This window comes from Tinamus guttatus, unplaced genomic scaffold, assembly GCF_059628265.1.
Source record: "Tinamus guttatus ecotype Peru unplaced genomic scaffold, ASM5962826v1 Tinamus_guttatus_pri_ptg000052l, whole genome shotgun sequence".
Lineage (NCBI taxonomy): Eukaryota > Metazoa > Chordata > Aves > Tinamiformes > Tinamidae > Tinamus > Tinamus guttatus.
Genome location: NW_028288586.1, coordinates 9292622 through 9307866, shown reverse-complemented (window position 1 = coordinate 9307866; position 15245 = coordinate 9292622). Strand labels below are relative to the sequence as shown.

Here is a 15245-nt window from a genome sequence, read left to right as displayed (position 1 = left end):
TGCGGCCCGCGGGTGCACAGGGATTGCAGCGCTGCCCCTTGGATCCTGCCCGAACGGCATTGCAGGGGTGGCCTGTTGACTGCTCAGAGTGATGTTTTCACAGTCAGGTTTATAAAGTAATAGAGAAATGAGGGAATGACACAGGGTTACTCCCTCCCGTGTATTGCTTTTTTTTTTTTTTTCCCCTAACATCTCCATTAAAAACACAATTTACACATGTGCTTATAGCCTAAGTCTGCCTAATCAAAGTCCAGCAATGAAAATGCATAGTATTGTCGGAATACTTATTCAGAGTTTCCTCATCCATTGCCTAATTTAAAAGCTAGGAGATTAAAAATGTTTCTTTTTTGTTATGGAAGATTAAATATTGTAAAATTCTGTTAAACAACAATGCTTAAACAGATACAATAGATTTGTTTTGAATAAAATATATTTGCACATAGTTTCATGCCAAATGTTCTGGCTGAGTGGTTTTGCTTCAAAAATATTATTTAACTGTCTTGTGCTTTAATTGGCACTGCTGTTAGAGTAGTATTTCAGCAAACAAACGTGGTGCATCAAGAAGACATAAATTAATGATGATCCTTTCTTCAAAGAGATAGTATCAACCTAAAAATGTCAGAAAATCTAACCTCCAGAAAGCCACGATACATGTTTATAATGATTATATACAGTGTTCAAGTGATTCTTCACAGTTGAAAAGCTAGCTTTTTTGAAAAATATTTTCATGTATTTAAAAGGCTTCCATATGGGGATGTCAAAAAACACTGATGGTGAGATTCAAAAGAGCTGGTAGCAATGTAGGAGAGAAACTCACAATCCTAATAATATTTTAAACAAACTCAGAAAACATATAGAGCGGTTATGCACTCAGGTTCAGATTTATTCAGCTAACTTGAGACATCTTATCACTTAGACTAGACACCTAATTTTCACATATTCACTGAAAAAAGGCTCTGTCAGAGAATGTTTCGTGCCATTGTAAGTGAGGTATCTCACATTAGAGCTGTGACTTGTTGTTCGGAAGTTTCTGTCCCCTTGTATTGGTGATAGCAGGGACCTGTTTAAGTTATTTTTAAACATTTAGCCATTGTGCAGGGCTTAGTATTGAAACCTGTGTGCTTGAGGAGTCAGTGTGGTGTCACACTTGGTGTAACTGTAACTTGATGCGCGTCCTCAAGGTTTATGGCATGGAGCATGTGCATTGTAAGTGCATGTTGCGCCCGTCTTCCAAACTGAACTTCAAACAACACATTTCATTTGGTAGAAAGGTTATGTCTGAATGTTAGATCACATTCAAGGATTCTGCAAGTCAGGGTGTATAACATAGTGGGGGGTTAGGGTTTTTTGGGGCCTCTTAACAGTGGCAACGTAGGCAGGTTGGTTAGTCTGCAAAGAGAAGGAAACATTCCAGAGGATGTTTCATCCTGCACAATTGCAAAAATGGTTGTAGCTAAAATTATTAGAAATGTAAGGTTTCTAATGTGGCTAATTTCTAATATGGATAATTTGTAGTATGGATTTTTGGAATTACTCCTAATTATCTGCTTATTTAGTATGTCAGCCCTTGCTGTGGCATTTTTCTGGTTCTTTTGTAGGAAGCTGTGTTTCAGAAATAACTCAATTGCATCCTATGAAAACCTCATCAGTCTTTTCATGGAACTGTGTCATGTTTTGAATATGAAATTGATAGTCATTTCTTTCAGTGTGATCAGATTCTTGGCCTCTGTATTTATGTTTAGGTAACTCATGGGTAGGTTCGTGTCCATATATTAAAGGATTTCAAAAGCTGCAAAATACCTTCTTGAAATTCAGGCTCATTTCTACAGAAACACTGATAGAAGCAAAGATTCCGAAGTAGAGACACTGATAGTGCTTAGCAGTGCAGAAGAATTAGGCATACTAGATTGAATTTTGATTTCATTCATTACAAAGCAGAACTGACTTTTTAATTCAGAGAGAGCAAGACTGTCACTGTAAATGACAGAGAGAAATGGGAAGCCACAGAATAGGTATTTAGTATCTGAGTCATCGTTTTGAATGTTTGGACTGGGAGAAGAATTATCTTTGCTCATATTTTGCTTTGGCAATAAACAGTGGAAATGTGCTGTGGTAGCATGGATCACTTGCGCTTTTTGTGCATCACATCAGAGTTTGGCTTCTCTCTTATTAAAACCAGTAACAAACCCTAACAAACAGTGGAGAGCAGAGATGGTAACAAAGATCAGGACCCATAAGACATGGCTTGCAGGAACCTCTCAAGGGCCACCTGGAAGCGATTAAGCCAGGACATTGCACCTGAGGAGGAGAGGGAAAGATCAAACTTCTCCTGGGTTGTCTGAGGGGGACTGTGGGACTGTGCTAAGCTTGTGTGGAATTCAGAGGAGGAACCAAAGGTAGAGGAAGGAGGGCTCAAGGTAGATCTGGGAGGAGCAGGTGTGGGAAAATGAGAGAAAGGGGAGGTAAAAGGGGATGGCTGCAAGGAAGATGGCTGCTGGTCAGCACCATGTCTGGCCAAGCCCTGCATCTGATTCGTGTGGTCCATCTGCTTGTTGAGCTCTGCTCAGAGGCACTTCCAGTGTAATTTGTGTGTGCATGAGACCTGCTGGTGAGGATCAATTCAGACTAGCTGGTTAGCAGGAGGAGACCCCAGGTCAGTGATCAAGACCGGGCATGGGGAGATGTATGGTCCACGCTGGTCGACTGAGCATCAAGGCTGGGGAAGAGGATCAGGCTGGGGTGTTCGGCACATTCGTGGTTTTGTGGGTGCTGTTTGTGAGGGTGCCTGTAAAAGCACCCCTTGGTGAGCGTTTTGACCCGAGTCACTGTGAGCTGAACAGATGGAGTCTTGTTTTGCTCAGATATAGGTCAAGGAATAGCTACTTGTGTTCCCCAGTCATACGTAATCATCTTAAGTACAGCGTTATTACCGCCTCGAACTGCATCTGCAGGATTATTGGCAATCGGAGCAGAGCGCAGCTGCGTGAAGCTCCCCTCTCCCTTCCGGTTGCTCTAAGGAGTTTTGACCTACATCTGTTGGCGTGATGAGTGTGTAACCCAAGTGGTATGGTGAGGGTAAGCCCCTCTGCTCGACAGAAACTCTCTAGGCTTCCCGTGTTATGGGTAGAAATGAAAGGTTCTTCTGAGGCACAGGAAAATACAGATTTTCCCAATGCTCTTACGAATGACTGGTAGTTATCTAGCCTTGGCCACTGCTTGGGAGTTGCTGTTTTTTCATGGAATGGTAGGACTTTTTGGATTCAGTCACAATAAAACTAAAAGCCAAATTTGATTAAGAAAAAAAAATCGGATAAAGCAACTTCTTTTATTTTATTTTCCAATGGAAAGTGGTCTTAAGTGCTTTCTTCCGACCATATTTGATAGTTTCCCTTCTGGTAAATCAAAATGAATGTCTAATTAACATCTTTTAGCATGCAGAGCTGCACTTTTTCTTTCTTTGCGGATTAATTGGACTAAGAAAATACAGGCTGTGTGCAGACTGGACTTCTGTTTTTCCTATGCTCACCTCAACCTCATCCATGACTTAGCACTGAAACCAGACTGTGGCTACCCGTTTCCTTTACCTGTGCTATAGTCCTCATGCAAAATGAAAAGGGACCCAGGCTATCTTCCTAGGCACTGCAGTGATCTCCAGTATCTCCTGACTCTATCCCACTGCATCTATCCCACCAGAGGAATTTTGAAATTTGGGAAATCATGCTGATGTGGAATTTAGCACCGTATTTTGATCTGTTCTTTGATGAATTTCACATCTGTATGCTGGCTGTGGTAAAAAATGGTATGCAATATCTTGCCTTAAGTAATGCACATTTTTATTAGATGATGTTTCTTCCCCTTCTTTCTGCTAAATGTAACGTTGTGAACAAATTCATTCAGTTTGACATGAAAATCATTCAATATGTGCAGAGGGTGGCATGTTGCAAAATAAGCAAACGAAAATTTTTATGAAGGTGTGTGTTGTATGGGGAGTTCAAAAACCTATCTGTAGATAAATAAGAATGATGGTTGCAAAGCTGTGCAAAAAATAGCTCGATGGCTCTTGGTTCAAGGGTTATGTTTGTGTGAATGTAACACGTTTCTCCTGCGAGTGCAGCGATGAAAGACAATTGAGTGCAGAAATTCTATAGCCTGAATGTGAAAATGGAAGAGATGTGCTGACGGGGGTGAAGCACAATTCGATTTGTTTGTCTGTAACTGAATCCAAGGAGAAAATTCAGGAGCGATTCAGTGTCCACCTCACTGAAGTTGACTAATTTGCCCCTGTTTAAAGTAGGGTGAATTTAACTGCCCTTCCATAACTCCATATACCAACGTATATTTTAAGGGACTGTGTGATCAAGCCAAAACAGTAGCTAATCTTGTCTTTAATGCCAATTAAGCATAGCAAATAAAACTAAGGGGAGTTCAGATTTATATTGCACTGCAGAGTCATCATTCAAGACATTTTTATATGCAACAGAAAAAGTACCTTTTGATGAAGGGTCCTTAAATTACTGTTTGTAATGCTATAGAAACACCATTTCATAGAGTGTTAGTGGGAAGCTAGTGATATATACTTAAATTAAATATGGGGTGTTTCATTGCACCTTGGCTAGCAACATGAACTTTTTTGATGCCATTTCATTTTACTTTTGCTTTTTGCTCCGTGTTGCTATAACACATAGGCATTGTTATTGTTATTCTGCATGTACCGGGGAACGGGGAATGGAAAGAAAAATGAACCATGGAAATTCCTTCTAAACTGTTCCCCCCCCCCCCCCCCCCCCGCTTCCAAACATTTGCTCATTTCCTAGCCAGGGAACGTGTTTTCCCCTCTTCCAGTTGACAGCGCAGATGGGAGCACAAAAACATGATCACCATGAAAACCAGGAGGTGGCTGCAGAGCAGCCTGCTTGGCACAAGAGACCTGAGGCTGGAAGTTAACGCAGTTTTCACAAACTGACACCTTCCGATCTGGGTCTGTCTGTAGCTTAGAGCCCTACAGACCAGGGGATGGTGAGAGTAGGGCTGCAAGCAACCTGTGGAGGTGTCATGGAAGGAGCGGTGGGGGTGAGTGACACAATGCACTTCACTCGTGTGAAAGAAATAGTAATAGGTTCCCTTGATATGGACAATGTTCATGAGATTCAATGGCAAGGTCATGTGTTTGCTGCATGAGGCGTAAGATATACACAGAATTATGAAGGAGACGCTCCCATTGAGTCATGGGGTTCGGACTGGACCCCCTTGCTTTCCAAACTCCTCTTGAGAGGAGCCTGGGTGCAGCTGGGTCCAGTTCTAGTCCCAGGCCCAGTCCAACAGTTTGTGACTAAGGAAATTTGTGCACAGTTATGTCAGTAAAGTTTACAAGCTCAGAAAGAGAAAGCTATAGACACTTCCCACAGTCTGTTGTGGCAAGGATCTCTCAACCCCAAGGAGTATCCTTGAGAGGTGTCCCTGCTCAAGGGATCCTCTGAGGTCCTGGTGTGCAGCCCGCTGTGATGCAAGGAGAGCTCAGTGGGCTCTCGGGCTGTGCCCATATTTATGGAATGACTTATAGTCATTCTTTTATTTCAGAAATGACTGTTGCCTCGTGTACACACAGTCAGCCTTATCTCCCCATCAGGATGGAGCCATCGAGGCTTTTATTAATGGTTAAAGTCTGAGTGGGGGAAGAAATCGGGGAGGCAACCACGAGGATCAGATAATGTCACTGGTGGTTAATACCTGAACAGGGCCACGTGTGAAAAGTCAGGTTGAGTGAGGGAAGGAGCACACACATCACATGAGGTTGAAGTGAGTATTGGGAGCCAGTGATGTGCGGAGTGTGGAAACCCAGGGGTATCCAGCAGGATGCTGGTGCTTCCCTGCTGCGTCTCGCCCTCCATCACCTGCCAGCAAAGAGGGGTTTCAAAGGGATCCGTTGGCCCGGCGCCGCCTGCCTTTTGGAAAACGTTTGTAGCACGGTCCCTTTTAGACTCGGAGAAGTTATTTCCAGGTTACTCATCCTCAGAGGTTGCACAGCTCTCTATAGACTTCCTTTTATGATAAATCGGTGGATGATACTCTACTGCCATGATTATCTCGGGTTCACACTGGTGTAGCAGAGACCAGCGGTTTTTAACTGATTCCTAAAGAAGTGGGAGCAAGGAATTTTGAATTTAGCTGGAACTGTTCAAGAAGGAATATCAGTTAATTTAAAATTACTCAAAGAAATGTTTCTGCTTAGTTTCTTGTTATAAAATACACTTAAGGATGTAATTTTGTTTCAAATGTTGCTGAGGAAAAATTTTAACCGTAGCGAAATAGGGATCAGTCTGAACTTTCTGGAAATGATGACTAGAGTGCTAAGAACAGAACTTGGCACAACTAAGGCTGGAAGTTAACGCTGTCTGAAGGTCGCCCACCCAAACCAGTAGTAGGCGACACCACTGGGAACAGGGTGAAATCCACCAGTGTTAAATTTCCCATAATAAAGTGTACTTTCAAAATGACAGTCTTCAAAATGACAATCTTAACACTTTGCCAGTGTTCGTAAATTAAAATTAACATATATAAAAGGGCTTGGATTTGATATATCTTATCCTGTAAGATAGCAACACTTAGTTTTGGAACCCACAGGTGAAGCAGTAAACCTAAGGTCTTCCTCTGTATGGAGAACTCCTCTGTCAAGGTTGTATTTAAAGGGTGGCAGTTGCTGCTATCCCTATCGCTGTGTCTGCTTTAAAAGAAAACTCTGAGCGCCTCTTCTTTTTGTGAGTCTGTGTGTGTGTATGTTTGGCCATGGGGGTGGCAGAGATGCACTGAGCTGGCTCGGTCTCTGAGAGGGAATCCCCCTCTCAGCAGGAGCCTCCAGAGGGAAGTGCCTCTATTTGCTGAGGTGTTTTGTTTGCATCACCGCGTGTGGTTTTTAAGACACCTCTAAGTTGTTTTTCAAGATTGTTACAAAAATATTTGAAAGTGTAGGTTGAATCTTTCTTTTAAATGGAATCCAATCTACTTTATCATTTGGTAGTCTTGTAGGATAGCAGAACTATGGTGATTTCTGTGCTTTTCAGAAAACAGGGAAGCAATCCTTTTGGTCTATATAATCCGTTAATGCTTCAATGCATTCTCCATTTAAGGACTTAAAATTTCCATTGAAATTAAAAAAAAAAGAGAGATAAATGTGATTTTTTTATGTAAAAATGGTAAATTAGCATTTACTGATCTGTGTGTGTATGTGTGTGCATGTTACATCAACCCACATGGAAAATTGCATCTTTAAAAACCTTTTCCGTGCATTAATTACTCCCAGAAGAAATATCTCAAAAGGATCTCAGCATCTTTGCAATGCCTACAATCTTTCTGGCTCCATTGTGAGCCTCTCAATGCCAAATTCATTTTGTAATTAAACTCCTTCTGTAGTAAAGGGTATGAATTACCTTTTCAAATTCCTTGCTTACTATGAACAATTTTGGTCACACCAAATTTGCATTTATTGGCTCATTCTGTTTCCTTTTTTTTTTTCTTTTTTTTTTCCCTCTTCTTTCCTATAAAATATGGGACTGGGGAGTCTAGGTTTTATCTGTGTTTCTCATCAAAGTAGCATTGCTACTGCTTCTGGGCTACCTTCCCCTAACACAGTGCCTTCCATTATTTTGTTTGCTTTTCTAATTTACTGCCAGATATTCAGCAGATGGTTTAAGTTTCTCTTCCTCCCTAACTCTCAAATCCTTTCTGTGTTTAGTCCCGTGTCATTCGTGACCTTTCAGAAACTAATACCTTTTGTTAATTGTTTGCCTTACCTTATTACATGGCAGGTTTCCTGCATTAAATGGCCCTTGTCAGCCTATAGCCTCTATTTAGGCAGCTCTTTTCTTACTGAACATCTCCATTTGCTCCTGATCATCCCTATCAGTTTCATTCCTGCAGCAATTTCCCTGCGCTGCAGGTTGGTTTCTAGAGGTGTGTGATACGTCGCCACTTTGCAGCTCACCACACTGTATCCATTTACTTTCCGACCTGTGTCACTTAGTCATCCATCTCCTGGATGTGCTCTTACTCTGTGACCTCTTTATGAGGCATCTCTTTGTCAGGCCTTTATGAATTTTCTTGCGCCCTGTGTTTTGATTTTTGTACAATACTTTTTCCTGTTATGTCACATCTTCTAAAGACTTGCAGGTGGTGTCTTTGTTTTTTACTCACATTGCATGTGGCTGCATAAAATATTCTTCAGAATACTAGATGCTATTGTAAGGTGCTCTTTTCCTAGTCAAGGGGAAAGGGCTGTAACACGCTATTTCTTCAGTCCTGCACATGCTATTCCGTCTGTGAGAAATGCAGTAAAGGGATGCTGGAGCTGGAAAGCTTCTGGTTTCATTCATCTGACTTGCTGGCCACCAGGCAAGGGCTGTCATCACAGATTCTGGGGCTGAAGGAAGCTCTTTATTCGCAAGAGATAGCAGGAAGCAAGAAAAGACTTGTGACCCAATTACCTCTGGAGAAAGCACAGCAACATGCTATCCTTTATGCAAAGCTCAGTGGATGCGCAAACTGATCTTACATTTTAAGGATTTCTGCTTCATAAATATGCAAGAGTTTCCTTGGCTTATACGCAAGCTTTGTCCTTCAAAAAGGCTGCAAATTGCATTATTTTTCTATACTTGGTTGCACATGTTTCGATTAACGGTGCCCATGTATATGTTTCATTGTTGTGCAGATGATGAGAAATGCTCTCTCCTGCATTGGTTTGAAGACAGAAGTGTTTGATAACCAGAAGAGAATTTTAAATTTGGTCTGCTTCTGTGCAGACTAAATTTGGGTTGCATATAAGTGGTAACCATGAGTACGGTTCGATGACTGAGGCCATTTCCAACAGGACTGGGTCCTCGCTTGATTGCCTTAAGAAAGACTGGACAGAAAGTGAGAGGATATAGGTTTGTTTGTAAATACGCCATTGATCCTTCTCTATCTTGTTAAAGCTTTACCATTTTACTCTTCATTTTCACTTCTACTGCAGGTTTGTCTTTATTCAGATCATAAGTGTTTGAGGGCAAGGATCATCTCGTTATTCAGGACTACTGCCAGCCATACAGGTATACTGTAACCTTAATTCCTAGTTAGAAGTGACATTCTCTTTCAGTTGTGGTAGGAGATGTGCAAGTATAAGAAAACCATGAGTTGATTAAAACCTTTTTTTTTTAAAAAAAAAAAAAGGTGGGCAACAGTTCCATTGGCTGTAATAAATTTGTAGCCAGCTAATCCATTTCAACGTGGCCTAAATTCTCTGCTAAGCTGTCTGGCTGTTGTTTGTAAAGACATCAGTAAAGGGACTGACCTCAGTAACGTAACCTTGATTAAATGAAACCTTAAACAAAAGGATGGGTACAGGCTGCAAGTGTGGCCATTGCTGTGGTTACCAGAGCTCGACTCCAAAATAGTAAAAGAAGCAAAGTGCGTCATCCTTTTCTGTAGTATCCATTAAATGACAAGACACTATAATGCTCTTACCTTTAGAATAAGGAAATAAAGGTGTTTGGCTTATGCTGGTTTGAGAAATCAGGTTAAAACTATAATACTTCATGGATGACTAACAGCAGGAGTGTTGACAGTCTGGTTCTGGGCTGTCTGGCTTGTGCTGCTGTCACTGTGTCTCCTGTCACGCTCTCTGAGTCAGCAAATCATACTAATGAAGGGCAATAGTCTCTTATTTTGTGCCTGTGAAGCCAAGAACTAGTGCTGAAGTTTTGTTGAAACACTGTCAAAAACCTCTAAGTGTTTGAAGTATGATTTTTCTTTTGCTGTAGCCAAGTTGTGAGACTGGGGTAAAGGCTCAAAGATTACAAGTAGATTTGTAAATACAAATCAGTATCCTATTTGACTTCATTATGATGGTGTACTGTCAAAATGTGGGTTACACAGTGGTTAGCCTTGAAAAGGAGCAAGTCTGGCAGTAGAGGGAAAGGCAGTGCTAGAGTGAAAGCTCTTTCACTTTTCTGCCTATTAATTTCTCTCCTTTCCGAATGTTGTTATTTAGCAAAGTGCCTTCTGCGTGTCTGCCAAGCTGAAATAACCTCTGGGAAAATCTAAGTAGGCCAAATCCTGCAAATATCTGGAGAGCTCAGCCAGGGCGTCTGTTGGTAAGTCCAAAGGAATACAAGGAAGGATTTGGTCTAGTACAGATAGAGCTAAAATACTGGGGGGAACTGCAGTAAGGTTTTAATGCAAGAAGTCTGAAGAAGAACTGAATAATTCATTGTTTCAGTTTTATTTGTTTTCAAATATCAGACTGTTCATGTGTGCAGCATATGGTTCATACAAGTTTATGGTAATTTCAAATTACTCATGGAATCACTTCCATGATGTGTTTTGAACGTGAAGAATTAGGGGTTGGAAGTTGAGATCTTGGAATCTGCTTTATGGGTCTCATTTCATATCAGTCCAAAGCTACTTCAAGTTACAGACACTGGGTTTGTCATGTCCCAGGTTGGTGGAGTCCTGTCCATAGAGATTTGTGCTCCCTATCTGTCGTCACAGAAATGCTTGTTCTATTCACATAATAGTCAGTATTACAAAATAAAACATTGTTTTGTTTATCTATCCATTATGAAATTCAAAGACATATCATGTAAGTAATAAGTTAAAAGAAAACTTATTGTTGAAATTAGTTCTGTAAGATCTAAGAACAATCAGCTGTTTCTGGCTTACCATCAAGAAATCTTGCTCATAATCATACATAAATTCTTCTGAAGCACTGATGGGTTTTGCTTTGAAGCAAAGAGTAAGGGGCCTCCACCCTGTCTTTACAACAATCCATGGTGAGCTAGCAAGAACTTAAAAATACACAGAAGATACTCACTAAGCCATTTTTACATAAAACTTGCACTTTCTTCTGCACAAATATAGCCCTCTTTGTTTTTTTGTTTTTGTTTTGTTTTCAAACAGGAGGAAAAAAAACATTGTATCACCTTTTTAAAATAATTTCTTTTCTCTGTGGCAAATTGCAAGAGATTGAACTTTCTGTGAGATGTGATTCAGCAATCATTGAAGTCAATGGAAAGTCAGCCACAAGCATATATGGCCATTGGGTCAAATCAGTGGATTTTAAATATGATTTATGGTAAAGTATTCTTTAGCTTGTGAAATGCAATGAGCTTAATAAGTATCTGGCCATAAGTAATTGGTAAAGTCTATTTTTTGTGCCCAGTGCCACCCAGTCCATGTTGCTTTCGTACACCCGGCTGTCTCCGGAGCTGAGGAGACTGGCTTTCATGTGCAAGTCCTTGCCTGGCTTCTGTTGGTGGAAGGAAAGGAGAAGAGATTTCTTGGCTGCTTTGTAGCCAAAGTAAACCCTTGATAAACTGTGGTCTTCCCCAGGGAAAATGCAGCCCTGTTCCCTTTCCCCGTCATTTACCCCAGGCTTAGGGAGTTCAAGTGACCAAACCACCTTCCAGCACCCTGGCCGTGTTAGCACTGTCCCACAAGGCTGGCCCAGAGCAGTTGAGGGCTTCAGATGTGAACAGCAAGCCTCCCATTTGGCTTGTTTTTCCTCAATATATCATCTTGCTGAAGCTTTCCTTTCCTCGATGTCCCCTGCCCGGTAGGCCCGGGTGGGAACCGCAGGCGCCTCAGGCTGAGGCCGCAGTGGTGTGTCCCCGCCATGGCCCGGCCTGCGAGCAGGAGGGTATGTGGGCTTCTCCGGGGCGCTATTTTTGCCTGGCAGCGAGCTCTTGGCTCACGTCCCGCCTGCGCGTGGGCGTGCAGGAGTCATCTGACCCCCGGCGCGGTGGCGGCGGCGGTGGCTCAGGCAGCCGCGCGCCGCTGCAGTTGCCGCTCGCTCGGGCGCTGCGGCACCGCTCACACAGCGGCTCCCGTTCCCGAGCCCTGGCAGCTCCCGGCGAGCAGAAGCGGCGGAAACTTCTGCTGCTGCTTCCCATGTCACTGCCTGCGTGGGACTGAATTAATGCGGGAATGCCAGAAGACACAGGTACGGTGGGATGACTGCATGTTTTGGAAAGGATGGACCTGAAATAATCTGTTTTTCAGCCCTGATTGCTGTAGCTAACTCGCTGGTGTTATCATCAGAGTAATTACTCGTTGTTTACGTGAAAATGCTGCAGAGAGGTGGAGGAGGAGATGGCTAAATATTTATTTCAGGTTATTCTTCATAGTCTTGTATAAGTGATTTGAAAACTATAATGATGCCACACTTATTAGCGAAGAGCTCAATTCAAAAAAATTACTTATTTTAAGTGTCTTTCGCTTTATGTTAGATTCTAATGAAAAAAATGCCGATTGCTTTATTCAGATGTATTGCCGTGCCAGTCTTGTCTCCTTCTTGTCTTGATAAAAACAATACCAAAATAGAATTTTTTACTGCTGCAATAGCAGCTCCTAAAATACAGCTGATTTCTACTAACTGAACTTGGACTTGGTGGATGTTTCATCACCCTGATGAGTGCGGGAGGGCAGCTGGTGCAGGGCTTGTTTGTGTGACATGGATTTTGCCCTGAGCACACGGCAGCGTCGGAAGCCCGTTTGTGTGTGCTATGTGTTTGTGCTGTGTTGAATATCTGATGTATGTTTGCATTAGTTTGCATTACTTTGCATTCTGCTTTCTCCTTTCCTCCATCTCCAATACCATAAAAACCCAGTAATCAGCAGAAAAAGAGAAGACGCTTCAATTTTTCAGTAGGTATCTGCTGCCCTGCGTCAGTGATAGATTTGTTTATGATTCACAGGGTGTATTGGGACAGGTATTCAATCCATTTCATCATGCCAAAGGAAAGGCACTGTAAAAAAATATTCATAATAAGTAGTAAAATCAGTTATATAGTTCAAAAATGAAAACACTATTTTTAACTGTGTTTTTATTTTGTTGGACTGTTAATTATTTTAATTAAATAGAGATTTGCTGGCATAAGGATTTATTGGGCTTGCTGATTTGCCTATGGTATATTAATTAATTAAAGAACTAGTAATAGTGCTTGCTTTAGGAACAGCAAGAGATTTTTGAAAAAAAATAGTACTTCTTCAGAAGTTGTCATACATGATAATCATATAAAGGCTTATAGGGGAGGTCAGCTAGTTAGTGCACGCTAAGGTGGTCCTAGTTCAGCCCACTTGGTAGTTAGCTGAACTTTTTGAGGAAATATGTGAAGTGGAAATTCAAGGTAAAGCTTTAGCTTTCTCATCTTCCCTCTAGGAAAAGGTTTTGCCTAATAATAAAAAGGCACCGTCCAGGATGCAAGCATCTTATCCTAAAAAATAGGTTTCCAATACAAGCTGCTGATTGAGCAATACGTGAAGGCAAGTCCCCACGGGCAGTTTTATGCTATTCCAGGCCGTGGCAGTTCTAGCACGTCTGCCGCGGAGGCTCAGGCGCAGGCTCTGCTGTGTCGGGGCCACCAACAGCCCTGGCTGGAGCCTTGGCTGGCTCCTCTGCAGGGAAACACCAAAATTACATCTTCCAAAATTACATTTATAGCTCACATCCATGTTGTTCTCTGAACAGCTCACGTGTTATTCATTTATTACAGTATTATATCATCCTTATCTCCTGGCAGGTGCTGGAAGGATTCCTAGTCACTATATTTTGGTAGATAGGCACATGACAAGGAGGGAACTGGGATCACATTTAGGCACCTAAAACTGTAGAGATCTTAAGGGAATGTTTGCAGATATTTAGAGATGAGCTTCCTCTGCCTTTATCCTGTGTTTTAAACCCAGCCCTGAAGGCTTGGATTTAAGCAACACCAGAAATATTTGGCAAAATAAGAACTCAGACTCAACTCTCTTAATTCTGGTGTGGCGCTGCCCTCATTTGAGTCTCTTTTAATCCTGCTCAGAAAAGATTGCAAATTTAATTCTGCTCTAAGCACTTCTCTACCCCCCACCTTTGGCTGATACGGTGCCTCAACAGTCAATATTTTTGTTCTCAAATGGTTAGTGAGTAAATGGCATTCAGGTCTCTTGGCTGTTGATTTTTGAATTGTAGTGACCCATTCAGGCTGTAGAGATGAAAGGTTTCAGTGTCAACATTTCCATGATAATTTTCTGTTAATTGAGTTGTGCTGAATAGTATTCATCGTGTGAGCTGCGCGTTTGGGTTTCAGAGCTAGAACATTGCCTTCATCTTGGTTGAAAATGTTGAACATTGCATGAACTGAACAACTGGTGTTAGTAATTTTAGACACTAATTCTTTTATAGTTTTTTTTTCTCTTAACTGAGGCATTAGTGGGAGGGGAAGACCCATGTTATGTGCTCGTGTACTAAAACGCTTCATTATTGTTCATTAGGACTGTGTTAAATGCTGCAGTTTCTAGCCGTGCATTTCCTCATGAGGTTTGTGGTCTACCAGGAGGACTTCTGTCCCCTGGCTGGCCAAGAACCCAGTATCAGTAGCATTTGCTTGTCCTCTGCATGCACCAGGCCTAGGTGGGCAGCGATCTGCTTTGCTGTGTCCAAGAGATTTGCTTGCAGCAGAGGGAAGTCAAAGGTTGGCAGCTAAAGTCTGAGGTCTTCTGTAAAGAAATGAGGCTGAGGACACCAAAGATAAAGTTATTGGCCCACTGAAACTGTCATGTAGCGCAGCTGTAATAAGGAGCCATCCAGCAGTCCTCTCTTCCCCCATCATATTTGGAGCCAGTGTATGAGATTAGAGCAAGCAACATTGAAGTAAATCTATTTTCAGAAATGCTTCTTATTTTGCATTTTTTAAACCATTGCTAATTTAGTAATCCCTACTTAATCCAGAACTACAGAATTAGGGGCTGCCTAGCATGTTGGAGAGATGAGCCTGATTGCTGAGTAGTGGCATCAGAAATGTGCAGCCGCTGGACATCTGACATAAAATTTTGCCAATACACAATCCTTGTATGCCAATGCAGTGCTATGGAAAGTGTATGATAATTCATTTCTTTCCCATTTTTGTCCTTGTCAGAAAGTAAATATAATAAAACCTTTGTAGGATTTAAGAATTTGTGGAGATAACCTCTGCTGGAGCAGCATACTGGCAAACTAGGAAGATGAGAAATTTGGAGAATCAGGCTTTCCGTTGTATTTCTATTCAGCAAGAGTCACTTAGGAAGGAAATTTCTAGCTTCATTAAATCCTGCAAACCAGAACGCAATAATGTAATCGTTTAATTTTTAATGAGCTGTTTAGTGGGTTATGATCAGATGAGTCTTTTTGGATCATTAAGCTCCATAAGCAATACAGTATGTTACCAGCTAAATATGTCGGTCGTATCATCTGCTTTGAA

The 15245-nt window shown here is 41.7% G+C and overlaps 1 protein-coding gene across 8 annotated transcripts in view; it reads left to right on the top strand.

The window, feature by feature from the left end:
- The window catches only part of ABLIM2 (actin binding LIM protein family member 2), a 125136-nt gene that overhangs the window by 15650 nt on the left and 94241 nt on the right, over positions 1 to 15245 (top strand). Inside the window, exon 1 of one of the 8 annotated variants that reach the window (XM_088540008.1) lies at positions 11915 to 11968. The exons of the other annotated variants lie outside the window; for them this stretch is intronic. Within the exon in view, the coding sequence (XP_088396134.1) occupies positions 11953 to 11968 (16 nt within the window). The 5' untranslated portion in view covers positions 11915 to 11952. Of the gene's footprint in view, positions 1 to 11914; positions 11969 to 15245 lie in introns of those variants that run through there. 8 annotated transcript variants of the gene reach the window in all.